Raw genomic sequence first — 23,117 nt, forward strand, 5'->3', positions numbered from 1 at the left:
AGAAAATTATTTCCCAGTTACTGATTTTACATTTGAAAAACAGAAATTTACATTTTAAATGCTCTTGGTTCAGTGAGCTGTGTAAGTATTTACTCAAAAAGTACATGTTTTTCTTATCATTGGAGAAAGAACTTTTTTTACTTCTTCAATTCTTATATCTGACTCTCCTGTGGGAAGATTCAGTTTGTTCCTGAACTCAGCTATAGCTTGCCTTTTAGTGTCTACTCTGATAACATAGGAAATTTAAGATACAATACTTGATTTTCCTACTTCTTGTTGTTAAACATGATTCCCACTGGAGAGAGCAAGTTTCCTGTTACAATGTTGCATTCCTTACCCAGGCAATGCTGGATGTGGCTGCAAGCCAAGGATGGCTAGTGACTACCCTGAATATCACCCACCTGATTCAGATGGTGATCCAAGGCCGATGGCTAAAGGACTCGTCTCTTCTTACCATACCAAACATAGAACAGCACCATCTTCACCTTTTCAGGTAACTGTTTTTCAATATAATTATTTTAATTTAAAACAATCAGGTTTGGGGTTTGGTTTGGGTTTTTTGTTTGAATGGGGGCAGGGGCTGCTAAAATCCACCCCAATGATTCATGCTAGCCATGCTTGAGTCCTACCACTGAGTTCCACACCAGTCACAAAGGCACTGCTCTTCTCTAAGAACTTACAACCACTACAGTTTCATATGGTGCCTAAAACATTAATTCTTGCAGGCTGAAAATAATCATTTTGCTGAATGAGAAAAGTGCGGGCTGTGATATAATATCCTCCCTTGGAATTGGATTCCCAGCTCCAAGATGAACAGCAAGTTTAACCTCTTCATATTTTAATCTTTTTCCCTTTGCAGCTTTGGTTGGTTTTATCTGTTTCAATTGAATTTATTTCCTAACAGTATCAGCCTCCATTTAAGAAGGCATTGATAACATATGTTCTGATTCAAACACAAATTCCCATTTTCTGCTATTATATAAGAGAGTTAAGGAACCAGGAATCTGTTTTCAAATGAAAATTATGCATCTATGAAATGTTTTTAAGTGTTGTTTTATATATTAGAAGCTCAAATGTGCATTAAAAAAGAGTTTGTGTTAGCATCAAATTTCTTAACCCTTAGGTGTCATTTAATAGTATAAATATTTTACAAATTTCTCACCCTTAGATGTCATTTAATAGTTTAAATACTTTAGCCAGAGGGGGAAAAGACAATACATAATACATGGAAGTTGGCAGTGTTTAAATAAAATATTTCCTTCACACCAGTGTTTCACACCAGTTGAGAGACACGTTTAAGCCAAAATTTAGTTTGGTAATCATGCAATCAACAAAGCAGTGTGCATCTTGTGCACTTTCAAACCTGTCAGCTGGGGACAGGGCTGTAGTCAGATGCCTGTAAGTACAAATATCGACAGAAGATCCTCAGGCGTGGCTTAGCAATGTAACTCAGCCACTAAGTGTGCCTGCCTAGCAAGCAAGTAGCCCTAGGTTTAACACCCAACACTACAAAGTCAGGCCTGTTAGTATACAGCAGTCATGAATTGAAGGCAAAAAGATCAGGAGTTCAGAGCCATCCCTAGCCACATATCAAGTTGAAGGTTAGCCTAAACAGAAAACCCTGTCCAAAAAAAAAAAAAAAAACCCTCAGGCAGATACGAAGTCCCTTAAGGAAAGTCTCTTTTCACTCAAATATATTGGGCCCCATGACTCTGAGCCTACCATGTGATTGATACCCCTGAAAACAGATACACACATGCTTACAGCAACCCATACTTGTAGCCAGTGGTAAGAGGCAGAAGACTCCGTATGTGTCTTGGCTGTCTCAGGATCCTTTCCCTGCATCATTAAATGTTACAAAAGCTGGATTTCAGTAGTAGAGAAGGCATATTAAAAGGACCAGTGGTCCTTAAGGGAAACTGCCTGGGGCCTAGCAAATTCAGTCCAGTTTTCCAGGAACCCTTAAGAGTATGAGTATGATTTAGGTTTTATCTTTCTTTAGCTATAAGATCTAGGTGGCCTATGTTCATGTAGACACCCACTGTCTGTAATACCTAAATATTTACTGGGCTCATGTATTAATTAGTTATCATTTGACTGAAAGAATTATTTCATTGGTGTGTATTATTTTATAGGAAGTGGAAACCACCTGTAAAGGGCCCACATGCTAAGTGCCGAACATCCATTGAGTGCCTTCCTGAGCTGATCCATGCCTGTGAAGGGAAGGAGCATGTGTTCAGCTCCATGGTAGAGAAGGAGTTACAGCCTGCGAAAACAAAGCAGGTATATCCACTTCCTCTTCATATTAAGAGTTTCCTAACGAAGAACACAACCTCTTCAACAATGGGATCATAAAAAATTGGCAACAGTAAAGAGTTTCTGGATATATAATGATCAAAAACTAATTGAAGATCAAACATTTAATGCATCCGAGGTGTTCCGGGCAGTGCTTGCCCCTATTTCATCTTGCACCTTCACCACAGCCTTGGTTCTAGACCCACAGTATGCATCCTTGGCAATGTGTAAACTGTCTTGCCTCGCAAGGCCAACGAATATTACCTTAGCTTAAATTTGAGACTGTTGTATCTTGCCGTATTTTACTGTACATACAAAGTTTCTTTCTCTTACGGAAACATAATGGTTTAATTACAGAGAGCAAAGACTTTGAATTTCACTGGGGGGGGGATGCGTCAATTACAAAACCCCTTCAATTACTTGTTTATGTCTTAAGTCCTTAATCAATATTTTATTCCTAAATTATAAGATATTCTTTCAAACAATCTCTTTGTGAACTATTTGACTTATATAGAAAGTTAAATTGATGTTGTAAAAGGCAGATTAAGTCAGCTAGCCAATCTTTTGGAAACCAAAAGTATGAATGAATGATGCCAGAAATATTTGGCTTGTCTAAACCTTTAAGTCATTAGATCTTATCTTGAAGTTTTAAAGTAAGTATTTAGAAGTTCTCCACAATTGATATATTGGTCTGAAACTTCAAGAATTGAGAGGAACTTCTATACCATGTCTCTTTATTTTCAAAGTGAAACTTTAAAGTAAGACTTGTAAAAGTGTATCAGGCAGAAATGTCTGATTGACTGTTCAGTTTCTGTTGAACCCCAAATTGACACAAATCATTATTTAAATATTCATAATAAATGCCTAACTTTCTAACTAAATTACCATCAAAATTATGAATAAAAACATCTTTGAATTCAAAAAAGACTACTGTTAGCAACAACAGATTTCTCACATAACATACACTGACTTCAAGCCAAGTTTTAGATGTGACGAAAAATTAGGACATTGTTATAATTAGTTGAGGGAGAACTCAGAAGTAAACTTACTTAATTTATTTGCATAAATTGCCATTCTGTTATCTTTAAAACCAAATGCAAATTGGCTCTGTCTGATATGATGATGGTTATTTGGCTCAAAAGTGCTTCAATTTGCAGAGCAATCTGGTGTCGGCTCTGCAGTGAGGCGATCCCAGGTAACATACAAATCCTGAATTATTCCAGAAATTAGTATGTTTAAAGCATCAATTTAAGTGCTAATTGCAGTAGTAATGAGAAAAAGCAGTACGACTGTGAGATTTGCATCTCCTACCCCATCAGTATGCCTGGAACGGCTGCTGACTGGCAGAGGATTTGGCTGCTAATTAAATAATTGTATGCATGGCAGTGATCTTGCCTGATTCAATAGATGAAGATTAATCCTCAGATAAATATGTTTGGCTGGTATTGAAATGTCTGAGCAGTTTCTTTAAAAATATTTCATGAGATATAGTTAGATGATAGATAGATAGATAGATAGATAGATAGATAGATAGATAGATAGATAGCTGTTTATACATATACATATATATATACATACACCCAGTAAATAAATGTGTACACATTAAAAGCTGAAAGCAGTAATAAATACTTCCAAGAGATTTAATACATATAAAATCCAGATTAGACTTTTAAGAGCATGGTAGAGTAAAATTCAAAGAGTTGATAAAAGCAGAAAACATTGTATCAGTAACTAATTGAACTGTGCAAGTAAAGATAATAATAATAAAGTTCACATGTGTGATCTCATTAATTAAGTGCCCACTGATATTTGCATGCGTCTCCTTGGCCATTCTTACATTTTGACCAGTCGTAAGTAGAGCAGTCTCTCTGCTTCCTGACAGCTGGTTCTGGCGGGGACCTGGCCATCATGTGTTCTTAAACTACATTCTGTAGCTAAGTGAAAGTGCTTGTGTAATATTTAAACTACATTACAAGTATTTCGTAAATGTTACAAAAGGTGACAGTTACCTTAGCACCTTGAGTTTCTTGTGACATGGTTTCCAGAGGTTTAGATTTTCTTTCATACATTCATTCAACACTGTTGAGCATTGATTGAATGATTATTCACAGGTGTCTTAAAGAGGAAGAATAATGTGGCAAAATATGTGTTGGTCTAATAACTGTCAGTATTTAAGTACTGTCAGAATGTTAATGCCAAAAAGTATTTTTTTTTCTAGAAAGACCCCTAGACTTATAGGACTCCCTATGAATTACAGCTATTACAGTATTTACTGTAGAAACTTCCAGAATAAATATAGAATGTGAACCTCTCCCCAAAAGTGTATCGTCATTATGTTTCATTAAGTTGCCTAATGAAATTTCTTTTCAAGTTTTCTGTATTGTCCCAGGTAATGCTCTCCACATTAAATAATCACATAAAGTATCTGAATAGGTGCATCTCTAAAACAAAAAAGTTACCAGTAAACATTTTTAATCATAATTACTTTTAAGTATGGCCAATAGTTACTCAATGTCATGTGAGATTTACAATAAAGATATAAGTTTAGATTGTAATAAGTCTTTTTTTTCAGTTGATTATGAAAAGTATTGATGTTGAGAGATAATCTTTCCCCATATACACGTATAGAAAAAGAGCTAATAAAATCTGAGTGGGTAAATGGGTCACATCATTGGTAGCATCCTAGTATAAAGCTGAGAGAAGTATAAAGGGTCTCTGTTACTTCAACAGCTACATCACAGATTGAGTCTCCAAGTTCCAAGGCCGACTTTCTAGAAGCACACCATTTCTTAGTTGTTCACTGCACTTTCCTCTAACAGTTCCCTTATTGTTTTTCTTTTTCATCCAGGCATGGAATTTCTTATCTCACTTGCCCGTGATAAATGTTGGCATAAGTGTTAAAGGCTCCTGGGATGACTCAGTTGAAGGACATAATGAACTCTCCATCTCAACTCTGACAGCAGACAAACGGGATGAAAACACATGGATCAAGTTGCATGCTGATCAGCAGTATGTGCTTCAAGTCAGCCTACAGAGAGTCCATTTTGAGTTCCACAAGGTTGTAGTATTTGGTTTCCATTCTCAAATATTTCACACCGAGTATTCGCATGCACCACCACACATACCTTTTCTATTGCTAATGTGTCCGTGCCATTCATGAATCCTGCTTTCTCAACTGGCATTAGCAGCGAGCATCAATCTTTTGAAATTAATCAGTTCTCCTCATGTGTCATTTTTTATATCCAGAATATCCCTCTACCTTACACTGCCTGTAGCACTCCTCACAGACTTTTACAGCTGGAGTGCTTTTAAAGTATAGATTCCTTGGCCCCACTCCACCATAACCAAAACAGAGTCTCAGAGATCTGATACCTTAGTGCTCCACGGGATATTTAAGGACATTAAACTCTTAAGAAGCATGCCCTGGAGTATCTTGATGTTCAGGACCTACAGAACACTAGATGCAGGTGAGGTTGAGGTCTTCCTCCTTAGTCCTCGGTGTCTGAATAAGACACTAAACTTTCCTACTTAGTCCTCGGTGTCTGAATAAGACACTAAACTTTCTGAGGCTCAGTTGCCACATCTGCCTGCTTCCTTGCATTTAAGAAAGCTTTGTCAATTTTGTGCATGTACAGTGATTTAATTGTATATTACTGTGCTCTCTTCTGTAGCCTGATACCTAAATCATTCAAGTCTTAGAAGACCAAGTAATGTAGGAAGATTGTTTTTAAGTGCCATCATAACTGAAGTAAGAAAGACTTAGTCTCCCTGTCAGACTGGTGGTTTCAGGCCTTGCTGCGGTTAGAAGTATGCCCTGACGAATAAGGTTGCAGCTACCAGCTTTTGCTCTGTTCCCACACACAAAATGGTCAATGACTCTGTACTGTTGTGAAATCCTACTACTGCAACCTTTGTTTGATCTCTAACACCACAATTTTATCAATATAAATATCAACTAAATACCTCTGTCATGGCAAGACTTTACTGGGAACATTCTCAGATGCTAATTATCCCAAATGAGAAGACTGTTAATAATCATAGATGAAGAATAGGAGTAATTGCAAAAATAAAATCATTGTGAAATTACCCTAGTATTCACCTTTAAAAGTAGACTTAATTGTGCTTTAAAAAAAAAAAAGAAAAAACTAACAATTTACAACTACTTTTATAAAAGAAGCTGCCTGCCTCTGGAACACTGTGAAGTCTAAGAAAAAACTTTATTGGTATTAGTATATTTATGTCTTACAAAACCAATAGATGATCTTTGTAGTAGTCAGTCCCAAAGTAAACTTCAAGTATTATCATATTTACAGCCAGTCACGGTCCAAACTGCTACACAGTTTCAGTTTCTGTGTGGGTGGGCCTAGAACTTGCTTTGTAGCCCTTTTCCCTCCTATGAAATCATCTGAGCAGCCTAGTTCTTAAGGTGTGGCAGCATTCAGCAGGAAGTGCATCTGAGCCTGGCTCTGTGTAGCTGGCTCTCTTACCCTCACTGCTTCCATCTCGTCGGTTGGTAGGTCACAGGTCATGAACATTGTCTATTTCGTCTACATTTTCTTTCTTCTCTATTGCTCAGTTTGTCTCAAGATTTGTCAAGTTTATCTTGTTTATGATTTCATAGATTGTTTCATTGATTCTTTATATTTTTTTTCCAATTTCTATCTCATTCTTTTCTGCCCTTATAATTATTACTTCTTTCCATCCAATCTACTTTAGGGGTTGACTTGTTCTTGTTTTCTAAGACCTTAAGGTGCTTTATTCTTTTATATTATTTTTATTGGTTATTTTGTTTATTTACATTTCAAATGTTATTCCCCCCCTCCCAGTTTCGCTGCCAAAAACCCCCATTCCATCCCCTTTCCCTGTCTCCATGAAGGTGCTCTCACCCACCCACCCACCACCTTAGCATACCCTACTCTGAGTAATCAAGCCTTCACAAGACCAAGAGCTTCTCCCAGACAAGGCCATCCTTTGATACACATGCAACTGGAGTCATGTGTCACTCCATGTGTATTCTTTGGTTGGTGGTTTAGTCCCTTGGAGCTTTGAGGTATCTGGTTGGTTGATATTATTCTTCCTATGGAGTTGCAAACCCCCTCAGCTCCTTCAGTCCTTCCCCTAAGTCCTCCATTGGGATCCCCATGCTTAGTCCAATCAAGCATCCACATCTGCATTGGTAAGGCTCTGACAGAGCCTCTCAGGAGACATCCATATCAGGTTCCCGTCAGCAAGCATTTCTTGGCATCAGCAATAGTGTCTAGGTTTAGTGTCTGCAGATGGACTGGATCCCCAAGTAGGGCAGTCTCTGGATAGCTTTCCTTCAGTCTCCGTTCCACTCTTTGTCCCTGTATTTCCTTTAGACAGATGCAATTCTGGGTTAAAATTTTGTGAATGGTGGGTGGTCCCATCCCTCAACTGGGGGCCGTGCCTAACCTCTGGATATAGTCTCTACAGGTTCTCTCCCCCTTTTTTGGGGGTATTTCAGCTAATGTCATCCCGTTGGATCCTGGGAGTCTCTTGTATTTCTGGCATCTGGGACTTTCTGGTGGCTACTGCCAGCTCCCCACCCCCCATTGCTACACACCTCTGTTCAATTTCCTTACCCTCTGAACATCTCGACCGTCTCCTCCCACACCTAATCCTACCCTTCCCTTTTTTTTCTCTCCTCCTCCTCCTCTCTTCCTCCCAAGACCCTCCCACCCTCATTATTTTGTTCCCCCTTCTAAGTAGTACTGAGGCACCCATACTTTGGTCTTCCTTGTTGACTTTCAAATGGTCTGCGAGTTGTATCATGGGTATTCCAAACTTTTTTTTCTAATTACCATTTATCAGTGAGTGCATACCATGTGTGTTCTTTTGTGACTAGGTTACCTCACTCAGGATGATATGTTCTAGTTCATTCCATTTGATTAGGAATTTCATGAAGTCATTGTTTTTAATGGCTGAGTAGTACTCCATTGTGTAAATGCACCACATTTTCTGTATCTGTTCCTCTGTTGAAGGACGTCTGGGTTTTTTCCAGCTTTTGGCTGATAAGGCTGCTATGAACATAGTGGAGCATGTGTCCTTGTTATATGTTGGAACATCTTTTGGGTATATGCCCAGGAGAGGTATAGTTGGGTCCTCAGGTAGTACTCTATCCAGTTTTCTGAGGAACCACCAGACTGATTTCCAGAGTGGTTGTACCAGCTTGCAATCCCACCAGCAATGGAGGAGTTTTCTTTCTCCACATCCTTGCCAGGATCTGCTGTCACCTGTGGATATATAGCTATAAAAACTCCTCTTTTGGAACCACTTGAATTTTATTTAATAGGTTGCGCTGTTCTGTACTTTCATTTCATCCAGTTAGAGTGGCTTTATAGTTCTTCTCTTTGTTTTTCAGTGACACAATTTTCTGATTCTGTAATGTGTTGTTCATTCTCTGTGAGTTTGTATATGTTCTTTAATTTCTCTTACTATTGATTTAATTTTAATTTTTCTAATCACAAAATGCAATGAATTACTTCAGTTTTCTTCTATTAGTATTTTTCCTACCCTAACACATGGGCTATTTTAGAGAAACTTCTATGGTCTTCTGAGACAAGCAGCATCTGCAGTGTTTGGTAGAAAATTCTCTAGATGTCTGTTAAGTCCATTTGCTCTACAGTACCTGTAATTGTGGTTTTGTGGTTTTGTGGTTGTTTCTTTTGCTTAGAGGATCTAATGTCACCTGCTGCTGGTAGTATATTGAAATGAATCTGCATCCCTCAGTATTCGCTTATGAACTTGCATATACCAATGTTTAGTGTGTATAGCTTTAGCACTGAAGTATCCCCTGGAGGGTTGCTCCCTTTATCTTGGAAAGTGACTTCTTTAACTCTTCTCATTAATTGTAGTTAGAAGACTATTTTTTTTCAGCAAGGCCCACACCTCCTAGCTCCTCGTTTCATGAATGTTTTGTGTGTGTGTGTGTGTGTGTGGTGTGTGTGTGTGTGTGTGTGTGTGTCCTTTCACCAAACTAAGGATGTATATCTCTGAGAATTAGATAGATTTATTGGAGGCAACAAATATTTGACTCTTTTGGGGGGTGAGCATACATGGTGTGTGTGCAGGTGCATGTGCACAGGTATATGTGGAAGCTAGAGGTTGAGATTGGATATCTTCTTTGGTCAACTCCTAACCTTAGATATTGACTCAAGTCCCTCACTTGAACCTGACACTCACTGATTCAACTTGTCTCCCAAATTAACCTGAAAGAATTCCTTGTGTCTGCTTCTTAAGTTCTAAGATTATAAATGGACTGCCACAGGCACCAGGCATTTATGTGGGTCCTGAACATTCACACACTCCAGTCTTCATACTTACACAGCAAACTCCTTACCCATTGAGCTATCTGCCCAGCCCCTGGATTAATTTTAAATCCATCTTCTACTCTTTTCTTTTGAAAAATTGAATCCACTAACATTCAGTTACCATTGACAAGTGTACATTAATTCCTCTCATTTCATTGACTTCCTACTGTTTAGTGCTTTCTTATTGTTTAACTTCTGTTCTAGCATGGCTTACAGTTTTCCCATGGATCTGCTTATCTTCCTCTACCAAATGATTCCCTCAACAAATCCTTAATTTGTGCTTGGCATGGGAACTTTTTCCTTTTTCCTTACTTTAACTCGAAAAGGTACTGAATATTGTGATATGGATTGACGGTTACTGTCTCTCAGAACTCAGTAGCTTGCTATATATTCTAGTAGGTTTTAGATTTCTATTCAGAAATCATCAGTTCTCCTGATGCATTCAACTTTATGAGACTTGGTTCCTTCTGTATATTTAATACATCAGCTATAATATGACACAGTAAAGCTCTTTGCTTGTTTGCTTGGCATCTTAAATGCCTCATATATCTACATAGACATCTCATTTCCTAGATTTGGAAAATCTGTTTTTATTAAATGTATTTTCTATACCTTTAGCTTGTCCTTCTCACTGGCCCTAGGGCTTACTGAGGAGCTAAGCTGGCTCACAAGCCCTGGGGATACTCTTGTCTCCACCTCTCTAGTTCTGAGATTAAAGGCATGTACCACCATGCCCAACCTTTTATACATGGATACAGGAATCTAAACTCAGATCTTCATAATCTCTCCACCCACCTGAGTGCCTCTATTGCATCCTGTACTTTCTCTCTTAATTCCTTCAGCAGCTTGTTTGAATTATTTTTAATGTATTCAGTGACAAAATTATTTGATGACATCAAGAATTTTATATCATTAAATATTCCTAAAATCCTTCACTTAAATGATCTTTTGGAGGAACTTTTATAATTTACTGTTCTTGGGAATCTGTTATTTTAGAATTGACCATTTTTCTCAGAAATCACATTGCCATGATTTTTTATATTTATTGTTTCTTTGTTGGGACTTGCCTGCTTGTACTTAGATCATTAGTTGGATTTTGGGTTTTGTTGTTGTTGTTGTTGTTGTTGTTGTTTATTTGTTCATTTGTTAGTTTAAAACCAAATGAGAACAGAAGAAACTAAGACATACAGATACATGTGTTTGAGTTGTGTGGACTTATGGCCTTCAGGTGAAACAGCATAAACTTGTAACCATAGCCAACAGAAGAGAAAATACAGCTATTCGTAATGTTTTGGTTTTTTTTTTTTTTTTGGTTTTTTTTTTATTAACTTGAGTATTTCTTATATACATTTCGAGTGTTATTCCCTTTCCCAGTTTCCGGGCAAACATCCCCCTCCCCCTCCCCTTCCTTATGGGTGTTCCCCTCCCAACCCTCCCCCCATTGCCGCCCTCCCCCCAACAATCTAGTTCACTGGGGGTTCAGTCTTAGCAGGACCCAGGACTTCCCCTTCCACTGGTGCTCTTACTAGGATATTCATTGCTACCTATGAGGTCAGAGTCCAGGGTCAGTCCATGTATAGTCTTTGGGTAGTGGCTTGGTCCCTGGAAGCTCTGGTTGCTTGGCATTGTTGTACATATGGGGTCTCGAGCCCCTTCAAGCTCTTCCAGTTCTTTCTCTGATTCCTTCAACGGGGGTCCTATTCTCAGTTCAATGGTTTGCTGCTGGCATTCGCCTCTGTATTTGCTGTATTCTGGCTGTGTCTCTCAGGAGCGATCTACATCCGGCTCCTGTCAGTCTGCACTTCTTTGCTTCATCCATCTTGTCTAATTGGGTGGCTGTCTATGTATGGGCCACATGTGGGGCAGGCTCTGAATGGGTGTTCCTTCAGTCTCTGTTTTAATCTTTGCCTCTCTCTTCCCTGCCAAGGGTATTCTTGTTCCCCTTTTGAAGAAGGAGTGAAGCATTCACATTTTGATCATCCGTCTTGAGTTTCATTTGTTCTCGGCATCTAGGGTAATTCAAGCATTTGGGCTAATAGCCACTTATCAATGAGTGTATACGATGTATGTCTTTCTGTGATTGGGTTAGCTCACTCAGGATGATATTTTCCAGTTCCAACCATTTGCCTACGAATTTCATAAAGTCATTGTTTTTGATAGCTGAGTAATATTCCATTGTGTAGATGTACCACATTTTCTGTATCCATTCCTCTGTTGAAGGGCATCTGGGTTCTTTCCATTTTCTGGCTATTATAAATAAGGCTGCGATGAACATAGTGGAGCACGTGTCTTTGTTATATGTTGGGGCATCTTTTGGGTATATGCCCAAGAGAGGTATAGCTGGATCCTCAGGCAGTTCAATGTCCAATTTTCTGAGGAACCTCCAGACTGATTTCCAGAATGGTTGTACCAGTCTGCAACCCCACCAACAATGGAGGAGTTTACCTCTTTCTCCGCATCCTCGCCAGCATCTGCTGTCACCTGAGTTTTTGATCTTAGCCATTCTCACTGGTGTGAGGTGAAATCTCAGGGTTGTTTTGATTTGAATTTCCCTTGTGACTAAAGATGTTGAACATTTCTTTAGGTGTTTCTCAGCCATTCGGCATTCCTCAGCTGTGAATTGTTTGTTTAGCTCTGAACCCCATTTTTTAATAGGGTTATTTGTCTCCCTGCGGTCTAACTTCTTGAGTTCTTTGTATATTTTGGATATAAGGCCTCTATCTGTTGTAGGATTGGTAAAGATCTTTTCCCAATCTGTTGGTTGCCGTTTTGTCCTAACCACAGTGTCCTTTGCCTTACAGAAGCTTTGCAGTTTTATGAGATCCCATTTGTCGATTCTTGATCTTAGAGCATAAGCCATTGGGGTTTTGTTCAGGAAATTTTTTCCAGTGCCCATGTGTTCCAGATGCTTCCCTAGTTTTTCTTCTATTAGTTTGAGTGTGTCTGGTTTGATGTGGAGGTCCTTGATCCACTTGGACTTAAGCTTTGTACAGGGTGATAAGGATGGATCGATCTGCATTCTTCTACATGTTGACCTCCAGTTGAACCAGCACCATTTGCTGAAAATGCTATCTTTTTTCCATTGGATGGTTTTGGCTCCTTTGTCAAAAATCAAGTGACCATAGGTGTGTGGGTTCATTTCTGGGTCTTCAATTCTATTCCATTGGTCTATCTGTCTGTCTCTGTACCAATACCATGCAGTTTTTATCACTATTGCTCTGTAATACTGCTTGAGTTCAGGGATAGTGATTCCCCCTGAAGTCCTTTTATTGTTGAGGATAGTTTTAGCTATCCTGGGTTTTTTGTTATTCCAGATGAATTTGCAAATTGTTCTGTCTAACTCTTTGAAGAATTGGATTGGTATTTTGATGGGGATTGCATTGAATCTGTAGATCGCTTTTGGTAAAATGGCCATTTTTACTATATTAATCCTGCCAATCCATGAGCATGGGAGATCTTTCCATCTTCTGAGGTCTTCTTCAATTTCTTTCATCAGTGTCTTGAAGTTCTTATTGTACAAATCTTTTACTTCCTTGGTTAAAGTCACACCGAGGTACTTTATATTATTTGGGTCTATTATGAAGGGTGTCGTTTCCCTAATTTGTTTCTCGGCTAGTTTCTCTTTAGTGTAGAGGAAGGCTACTGATTTATTTGAGTTAATTTTATACCCAGCCACTTTGCTGAAGTTGTTTATCAGCTTTAGTAGTTCTCTGGTGGAACTTTTGGGATCACTTAAATATACTATCATATCATCTGCAAATAGTGATATTTTGACTTCTTCTTTTCCGATCTGTATCCCCTTGACCTCCTTTGTTGTCTGATTGCTCTGGCTAGACCTTCAAGAACTATATTGAATAAGTAGGGAGAGAGTGGGCAGCCTTGTCTAGTCCCTGATTTTAGTGGGATTGCTTCAAGTTTCTCTCCATTTAGTTTAATGTTAGCAACTGGTTTTCTGTATATGGCTTTTACTATGTTTAGGTATGGGCCTTGAATTCCTATTCTTTCCAGGACTTTTATCATGAAGGGGTGTTGAATTTTGTCAAATGCTTTGTCAGCATCTAATGAAATGATCATGTGGTTTTGTTCTTTCGGTTTGTTTATATACTGAATCACGATGGTTTTCCGTATATTAAACCATCCCTGCATGCCTGGGATGAAGCCTACTTCATCATGGTGGATCAAGTTTTGATGTGCTCTTGGATTCGGTTTGCCAGAATTTTATTGAGTATTTTTGCGTCGATATTCATAAGGGAAATTGGTCTGAAGTTCTCTTTCTTTGTTGTGTCTTTGTGTGGTTTAGGTATAAGAGTAATTGTGGCTTTGTAGAAGGAATTCGGTAGTGCTCCATCTGTTTCAATTTTGTGGAATAGTTTGGATAATATTGGTATGAGGTCTTCTATGAAGGTCTGATAGAATTCTGCACTAAACCCGTCTGGACCTGGGCTCTTTTGGGTTGGGAGACCTTTAATGACTGCTTCTATTTCCTTAGGAGTTATGGGGTTGTTTAACTGGTTTATCTGTTCCTGATTTAACTTCGATACCTGGTATCTGTCTAGGAAATTGTCCATTTCCTGCAGATTTTCAAGTTTTGTTTAATATAGGCTTTTATAGTAAGATCTGATGATTTTTTGAATATCCTCTGAATCTGTAGTTATGTCTCCCTTTTCATTTCTGATTTTGTTAATTTGGACATACTCTCTGTGTCCTCTCGTTAGTCTGGCTAAGGGTTTATCTATCTTGTTGATTTTCTCAAAGAACCAACTTTGGTTGATTCTTTCTATGGTCCTTTTTGTTTCTACTTGGTTGATTTCCGCTCTGAGTTTGATTATTTCCTGCCTTCTACTCCTCCTGGGTGTATTTGCTTCTTTTTGTTCTAGAGCTTTTAGGTGTGCTGTCAAGCTGCTGACATATGCTCTTTCCTGTTTCTTTCTGCAGGCACTCAGCGCTATGAGTTTTCCTCTTAGCACAGCTTTCATTGTGTCCCATAAGTTTGGGTATGTTGTACCTTCATTTTCATTAAATTCTAAAAAGTTTTTAATTTCTTTCTTTATTTCTTCCTTGACCAGGTTATCATTGAGGAGAGCATTGTTCAATTTCCACGTATATGTGGGCATTCTTCCCTTATTGTTATTGAAGACCAGTTTTAGGCCGTGGTGGTCCGATAGCACGCATGGGATTATTTCTATCTTTCTGTACCTGTTGAGGCCCGTTTTTTGACCAATTATATGGTCAATTTTGGAGAAAGTACCATGAGGACCTGAGAAGAATATATATCCTTTTGCTTTAGGATAGAATGTTCTATAAATATCTGTTAAGTCCATTTGGCTCATGACTTCTCTTAGTCTGTCTACGTCTCTGTTTAATTTCTGTTTCCATGATCTGTCCATTGATGAGAGTGGGGTGTTGAAATCTCCCACTATTATTGTGTGAGGTGCAATGTGTGTTTTGAGCTTTAGTAAGGTTTCTTTTACGTATGTAGGTGCCCTTGCATTTGGGGCATAGATATTTAGGATTGAGAATTCATCTTGGTGGATTTTTCCTTTGATGAATATGAAGTGTCCTTCCTTATCTTTTTTGATGACTTTTAGTTGAAAATTGATTTTATTTGATATTAGAATGGCTACTCCAGCTTGCTTCTTCTGTCCATTTGCTTGGAAAATTGTTTTCCAGCCTTTCACTCTGAGGTAATGTCTGTCTTTGTCTCTGAGGTGTGTTTCCTGTAGGCAGCAGAATGCAGGGTCCTCGTTGCATATCCAGTTTGTTAATCTATGTCTTTTTATTGGGGAGTTGAGGCCATTGATGTTGAGAGATATTAAGGAATAGTGATTATTGCTTCCCGTTATATTCATATTTCGATGTGAGGTTATGTTTGTGTGCTTTCATTCTCTTTGTTTTGTTGCCAAGACGATTAGTTTCTTGCTTCTTCTAGGGTATAGCTTGCCTCCTTATGTTGGGCTTTACCATTTATTATCCTTTGTAGTGCTGGATTTGTAGAAAGATATTGTGTAAATTTGGTTTTGTCATGGAATATCTTGGTTTCTCCATCTATGTGAATTGAGAATTTTGCAGGATACAGTAACCTGGTCTGGCATTTGTGTTCTCTTAGGGTCTGTATGACATCTGTCCAGGATCTTCTGGCCTTCATAGTTTCTGGCGAAAAGTCTGGTGTGATTCTGATAGGTCTGCCTTTATATGTTACTTGACCTTTTTCCCTTACTGCTTTTAATATTCTTTCTTTATTTTGTGCGTTTGGTGTTTTGACTATTATGTGACAGGAGGTGTTTCTGGTCCAATCTATTTGGAGTTCTGTAGGCTTCTTGTATGTCTATGGGTATCTCTTTTTTTAGGTTAGGGAAGTTTTCTTCTATGATTTTGTTGAAGATATTTACTGGTCCTTTGAGCTGGGAGTCTTCACTCTCTTCTATACCTATTATCCTTAGGTTTGATCTTCTCATTGAGTCCTGGATTTCCTGTATATTTTGGACCAGTAGCTTTTTCCACTTTACATTATCTTTGACAGTTGAGTCAATGATTTCTATGGAATCTTCTGCTCCTGAGATTCTCTCTTCCATCTCTTGTATTCTGTTGGTGAAGCTCGTATCTACAGCTCCTTGTCTCTTCTTTTGGTTTTCTATATCCAGGGTTGTTTCCATGTGTTCTTTCTTGATTGCTTCTATTTCCATTTTTAATTCCTGCAACTGTTTGATTGTGTTTTCCTGGAATTCTTTCAGGGATTTTTGTGTCTCCTCTCTATGGGCTTCTACTTGTTTATTTATGTTTTCCTGGAATTCTTTCAGGGATTTTTGCGATTCCTCTCTGTAGGCTTCTACTTGTTCTCTAAGGGAGTTCTTCACGTCTTTCTTGAAGTCGTCCAGCATCATGATCAAATACGATTTTGAAACTAGATCTTGCTTTTCTGGTGTGTTTGGATATTCCGTGTTTGCTTTGGTGGGAGAATTGGGCTCCGATGATGCCATGTAGTCTTGGTTTCTGTTGCTTGGGTTCCTGCGCTTGCCTCTTGCCATCAGATTATCTCTAGTGTTACTGTTTTCTGCTATTTCTGACAGTGGCTAGACTGTCCTATAAGCCTGTGTGTCAGGAGTGCTGTAGACCTGTTTTCCTGTTTTCTTTCAGCCAGTTATGGGGATAGAGTGTTCTGCTTTCGGGCGTGTAGTTTTTCCTATCTATAAGTCTTCAGCTGTTCCTGTGGGCCTGTGTCTGGTGTTCATCAGGCAGGTCACTTGCAGCAGAAAAGTTGGTCTTACCTGTGGTCCCGAGGCTCAAGTTTGCTCATGGGGTACTGCCTTCGAGCTCTCCGCGGCGGCAGCAACCAAGATATCTGCGCCGCCCTTTCTGGGAGCCTCCGTGCACCAGGGTTCCAGATGGCGTTTCGTGTTTTCCTCTGGTGTCAGAGATGTGTGCAGAGTGCAGTCTCTTCTGGTTTCCCAGGTGTGTCTGCCTCTCTGAAGGTTTAGCTCTCCCTCCCACGGGATTTGGGTGCAGAGAACTGTTTATCCGGTAGGTCTCTTCAGGTTCTGGTGGTGTCTCAGACGCAGTGGTCCTGCTGCTCCTGGGCCCTCCTCTACGAGAACCCAGAGGCCGTATACAGTTTCCTCTAGGGCCAGGGATGTGGGCAGGGGTGAGCAGTGTTGGTGGTCTTTTCTGCTCTGCAGCCTCACGAGTGCCCACCTGACCAGGCGGTGAGGTCTCTCTCCCACAGGGTTTGGGAGCAGAGAGCTGCTGCGGGCCGGGATCCGCGGGTGTGGGACTCCCGGTAAACCTATTCGTAATGTTTTATCTCGTTTTCTGATTTTCAGGTAAAACATGAGAGTCACGCAGTTACTCCTCGATTTCCAAAATTAAAAGATGAAGGGTGGTTTTTGATATTAGGAGAAGTGGATAAGAGAGAGCTGGTGGCTGTAAAACGCGTAGGATTTGTTCGAACTCATCACGAGGCTTCCATCTCTTTCTTTACTCCGGAAGCACCTGGAAGGTAAGTAGACCCTTATACAAGTTCCAAGGTCGTGATGGTGGTGTGTCTGTCCTGAAAACCCTGTCTTCATTAGCGTATGTACTAATGACCCTCTCCCCTGCACCTCTGTTAATGCTTATGCTTGCATAGGTGTTCAAGCTAATTTCTTTTTCCTTTTTTAATTTTTTATTAGATGTATTTCTTTACTTAATTTCAAAGGTTATTCCACTTCCCGGTTTCCTATCCATAATCCCCCATCCCCTCCCCTTCCCTCTTCCTCCCCCATACAGGTATTCCCCCCATACATCCCTCTTACTGCCCCCCTATATTCCCCTGCACTGGGGGTCCAACCTTGGCAGGACCAAGGGCTTCCCCTTCCACTGGTGTCCCAACAAGGCTATTCTCTGCTACATATGCAGTTGGAGCCCTGGGTCACTCCATGTATAGTCTTTGGGTAATAGTTTAGTCCCTGGAAGCTCTGGTTGGTTGGCATTGTTGTTTTTATGGGGTTGCAAGCTCTTTCAATACTTCCTCTAATTCCTCCCAAGGGGGTCCTATTCTCAGTTCGGTGGTTTGCTGCTAGCATTGACCTCTGTATTGGACATGCTCTGGATGTGTGTCTCAGGAAAGATCTATATCCGGTCCCTTTCAGCATGCATTTTCTAGCTTCATTAATCTTAACTAGTTTTGGTGGCTGTATATATATGGACAACATGTGGGTCAGGCTCTGAATGACTATTCCTTGAGTCACTGCTCTAAACTTTGCTTCCATAACCTCTCCTATGGATATTTTTTCCCCTTTTAAGAAGGAGTGGGAGCATCCACATTTTGGTCATCCTTCTTCTTGAGCTTCCTGTGGTCTGTGGATTGCATCTTGGGTAATTTGAGCTTTTTGGCTGATATCCACTTATCAATGAGTACATACCAAGCGTGTTTTTCTGTGATTGAGTAACATCGCTCAGGATGATATTTTCTAGTTCATTCCATTTGCCTATGAATTTCTTGAAGTCATTGTTTTTGATAGCTTAGTAGTACTCCATTGTGTAGATGTACCACATTTTCTGTATCCATTCCTCTGTTGAAGGGCATCTGGGTTCTTTCCAGCTTCTGGCTATTATAAATAAGGCTGCTATGAACATAGTGGAGCATGTGTCTTTTTTGTATGTTGGAGCATCTTTTGGGTATACGCCCAAGAAAGGTATAGCTGGGTCCTCAGGTAGTGGACTGTCCAATTTTCTGAGGAACCACCAGACTGATTTCCAGAGTGGTTGTACCAGTTTGCAATCCCACCAACAATGGAGGAGTGTTCCTCTTTCTCCACATCCTCGCCAGCATTTGCCTGTACCTGAGGTTTTGATCTTAGCCATTCTGACTGGTGTGAGGTGGAATCTCAGGGTTGTTTTGATTTGCATTTCCCTAATGACTAAGGATGTTGAACATTTCTTTAGGTGCTTTTTGGCCATTCGATAATCCTTAACTGAGAATGTTTTTTTTTTAGCTCTTTACCCCATTTTTAATAGGGTTATTTGTCTCCCTGCAGTCTAACTTCTTGAGTTCTATGTATATTTTGGATATTAGCCCTCTATCAGATGTAGGATTGGTAAAGATCTTTTCCCAATCTGTTGGTTGCCGTTTTGTCCTAATGACAGTGTCTTTTGCTTTACCAAAGCTTTGCAGTTTTATGAGATCCCATTTGTTGATTCTCGATCTTAAGAGCATAAGCCATTGGTGTTTTGTTCAGGAAAATTTCCCCAGTGCCCATGTGTTCGAGACTCTTCCCCACTTTTTCTTCTATTAGATTGAGTGTATCTGGTTTGATATGGAGGTCCTTGACCAACTTGGACTTACGCTTTCTACTTGGTAATAAGACTGGATCAATTTGCATTCTTCTATATGCTGACTGCCAGTTGAACCAGCACCATTTGTCGAAAATGCTGTCTTTCTTCCTTTGGATCGTTTTAGCTCCTTTGTCAAACATCAAGTGACTATAGGTGTGTGGGTTCATTTCTGGGTCTTCAGTTCTGTTCCACTGGTCTATCTGCCTCTCTGTACCAATACCATACAGTTTTTATGATTATTGCTCTGTAATACTGCTTGAAGTCAGGGATGGTGATTCCCCCAGAAGTTCTTTTATTGTTGAGTATAGTTTTTGCTATCCTGGGGGTTTTGTTTTTGTTGTTTGTTTGTTTGTTATTCCAAATGAATTTGCAAATTGCTCTTTCTATCTCTGTAAAGAATTGAGTAGGAATTTTGACAGGGATTACATTGAATACGTAGATTGCTTTTGGCAAAATGGCCATTTTTACTATATTAATCCTGCCAATCCATGAGCATGGAAGGTCTTTCCATCTTCTGAGGTCTTCCTCAATTTCTTTCTTCAGAGATTTGAAGTTCTCGTCATACAGATCTTTCACTTGCTTGGTTAAAGTCACACCAAGATATTTTATGTTATTTGGAACTATTGTGAAAGATGTCATTTCCTTAATTTCTTTCTCAGCCTGTTTATCCTTTGAGTAGAGGAAGGCTACTGATTTGTTTGAGTTAATTTTATATGCCGACACTTTGCTGAAGTTGTTTCCTTCTATGAAGCCACAATTGCTCTTACACCAAAACCACACAAAGACCCAACAAAGAAAGAGAAGTTCAGACCAATTTCCCTTATGAATATTGACGCAGAAATACTCAATAAAATTCTTGCAAACCGAATCCAACAACACATCAAAACGATCATCCACCATGATCAAGTAGGCTTCATCCCAGCGATGCAGGGATGGTTTAATATACGGAAAACCATCAATGTAATCCACCATATAAACAAACTCGAGGATAAGAACCACATGGTCATTTCATTAGATGCTGAGAAAGCATTTGACAAAATTCAACACCCCTTCATGATAAAAGTCCTGGAAAAAATCAGGAATTCAAAGCTCATATCTAAACATAGTAAAAAGCAATAAACAGCAAACCAGTAGCTAACATCAAACTAAATGGAGAGAAACTTGAAGCAATCCCACTAAAATCAGGGACTAGACAAGGCTGCCCACTCTCTCCCTACTTATTCAATATAGTTCTTGAAGTCCTAGCCAGAGCAATCAGACAACAAAAGGAGGTCAAGGGGATACAAATTGGAAAGTAAGAAATCAAAATATCACTGTTTGCAGATGATAAGATAGTGTACTTAAGTGACTCCAAAAGTTCCACCAGAGAACTACTTAACCTGATAAACAACCTCATGCTAATTTCTTAATCCCAACTTTGCTTCATAAAAGAGAAAAGATTGCTAGGGCTGTCAGAGGACAGCCATGCTAGGTGCCTGTCTATGAACACATTGTAGCATCAATAATGGGTCAGCCCTTCGTGCACCCCCATGAGAGGGATTCCAGTTTGGGCCAGTCACTGGAAAACCTTGAGAGGCCCTACCAGCAGCTGACCAAGACAGATGCAGATACTTATACCCAACCTTTGGACTGAAGTTGGGGACCTCTATGGAGGAATTAGGGGAAGAATTGAAGGAGTTGAAGGGGAGGTTGACCCCATAGGAAGACCAGCAGTCTTAACTAACCCAGACCCCTGCAAGATCCCAGAGTCTGCACCACCAACCAGGAGCATACAAGGGCTGGTCTGAGATACCCCTGGCACATACACAGCAGAGAACTTCCTGGACTCAGGACTGGCCTCAGTGGGAGAAGATACACCTAATCCTTGAAAGACTTGAGGCCATAGGGAAGGGGGATACCCAGGGATGGGGGACACCCTCTTAGAGCAAGGAGTAGGGAGAATGGTTTGAGGAACTAGGTAGGGGGTGTGGGGAGCTGGAATGTAAATAAAGATTAAAGCTTGGCTGCAAATTTGCATTTCATCTCCAGTTTTATTGGTGCATTTTATATACAGTGATGTATTCGTAAAGGCCTTATTACCCACACGTATAATGTTCTTCTATCTTTCAGATATATCTTTACCCTGTATCTCATGAGTGACTGTTACCTCGGCCTAGACCAGCAGTATGACATCTTTCTCAATGTCACAAAAGCAGACATCTCCACCCAGATCAACACAGAAGTCCCTGATGTCTCAACTGACTTGGCATAATATTGTGACCCAAACAGGCCATTGAACCAAGGAGCTGAGTCTCGGCTGCTCAGTCATGTGGACAAGCTGAATTATTTGGTGTCTGCCTTGGCAAAATCAACTTCAAACCTAAAAACAACTAGGAAATTGACAGCAGCCACAGTGTTGATTCCAGCTACATTAGCCTGGACTGCTGCCTTTTGTAACAGATTTGTGGGTTTCTTTACATGTAAGATAAGTAAGCTCTAGTATCATTTTTAAGTCGTGTACATTGGAGTGATAGTTATGGATTATCAAACTTTGCATCTCATGATGTACTGTTTACATGAATACCAGCTACTCTTTTTTTCTAAAGAAAATTACATTGTGATGTGACGGGTTAAAAGTTTAAGCAACTTAAAATATATAATTCTATGACGTGATACAAAGTTGATCTTATTAGCAAAATTCATACTTTGGTTTGATCACATATAAAAATAGCTTCACAGATTTCTTATAAATCATAGTAATATATGATATGAAATTATATTGCAGAGATCAATGACTTTTCAAAGATCATACACTGATCTTGGAAAATGTGAACACTGTAACTGGTGGAAATAAAATATATAGAGTGCTCCTTCCAGACAAGCTACTCTCTTTTTTCTCACGTTACTGCCCCATTATATCCTCTGTTTTTCTTACCACTTTTAATGACCAAGAATTTTGACAGTATTTAAAATTACACAAATCCTAATTTTTAGAATTTGGCCTACAACTTCAAAGTGTTTGGTGTTGATGTTGTTGTTCTTTAAGAAAACATACAATGATGAAACATTTGAGTGATCTGTCTTACAAATTAGAGGTTTCCTTTTTTTTAAGTTTACTCTTTGGTGGTTCCTGCATGTATAACATACATCCTGCTCACATTCAGTCCTCAGTCCTTTCACATGCCTGCCACTGCCATCACCCTCCTTGCCTGCTGTCCTTATTCTGCTTTCTTACCATGTTGTTTGTGAATGCACTGAATGTGCCCCGGGCTGTCTAGATGAGCATGGGTTAGGGTTAGCCCCAAGAGCATGAGAACTCAACAGTGACTCCCTCTTGCCCGGCCTCAACAGCCTTCCCTGGGAAGGGCTAGGGCTCTGGGTCCTCCTCCATCCATGACTGAGTGTGGATACATGCAGTCTCGTGCGTGCAGCCTGTGAGTTCATGGTCATGATGGCCCCACCATTCCTTGGAGATAATGTCACAGCCCTTCTTCTCATGATCTAGTGCTTAGATTTGTCTGCCTCCTCTTCCATAATGACCCCTGTAAAGCATAGGGGTGATATAATTGCCCCAGTTAAAACTAAATCCTCAACAGTTACTTCTTAGTATGTTGATTAACCATGAGCCTTAGAAAAGAATCACTGTTAAAAAAAAAACAAAATCAAGAGCTGCTTCATGAGTGCTGAAAGCAGCACTTGTCT

At 39.6% G+C, this 23,117-nt stretch overlaps 1 protein-coding gene across 10 annotated transcripts in view; it reads left to right on the plus strand.

Moving 5' to 3' along the window:
* Window positions 1-22,296, plus strand: part of Ascc3 (activating signal cointegrator 1 complex subunit 3) — a 280,053-nt gene extending 257,757 nt beyond the window's left edge. For 5 of the 10 annotated variants that reach the window (XM_087597567.1, XM_087597566.1, XM_087597570.1 and 2 more), the window contains 5 exon segments: window positions 342-493; window positions 2,136-2,283; window positions 5,144-5,353; window positions 17,444-17,619; window positions 21,546-22,296. In XM_087597567.1, coding sequence (XP_087453693.1) covers window positions 342-493; window positions 2,136-2,283; window positions 5,144-5,353; window positions 17,444-17,619; window positions 21,546-21,687 — 828 coding nt within the window. In that variant the 3' untranslated portion in view covers window positions 21,688-22,296. 10 annotated transcript variants of the gene reach the window in all.
* Window positions 22,297-23,117: the final 821 nt, after the last annotated feature.

The sequence above is a fragment of the Rattus norvegicus genome, chromosome 20 (assembly GCF_021556685.1).
Source record: "Rattus norvegicus strain SHRSP/BbbUtx chromosome 20, alternate assembly SHRSP_T2T, whole genome shotgun sequence".
Classification (NCBI taxonomy): Eukaryota; Metazoa; Chordata; class Mammalia; order Rodentia; family Muridae; genus Rattus; species Rattus norvegicus.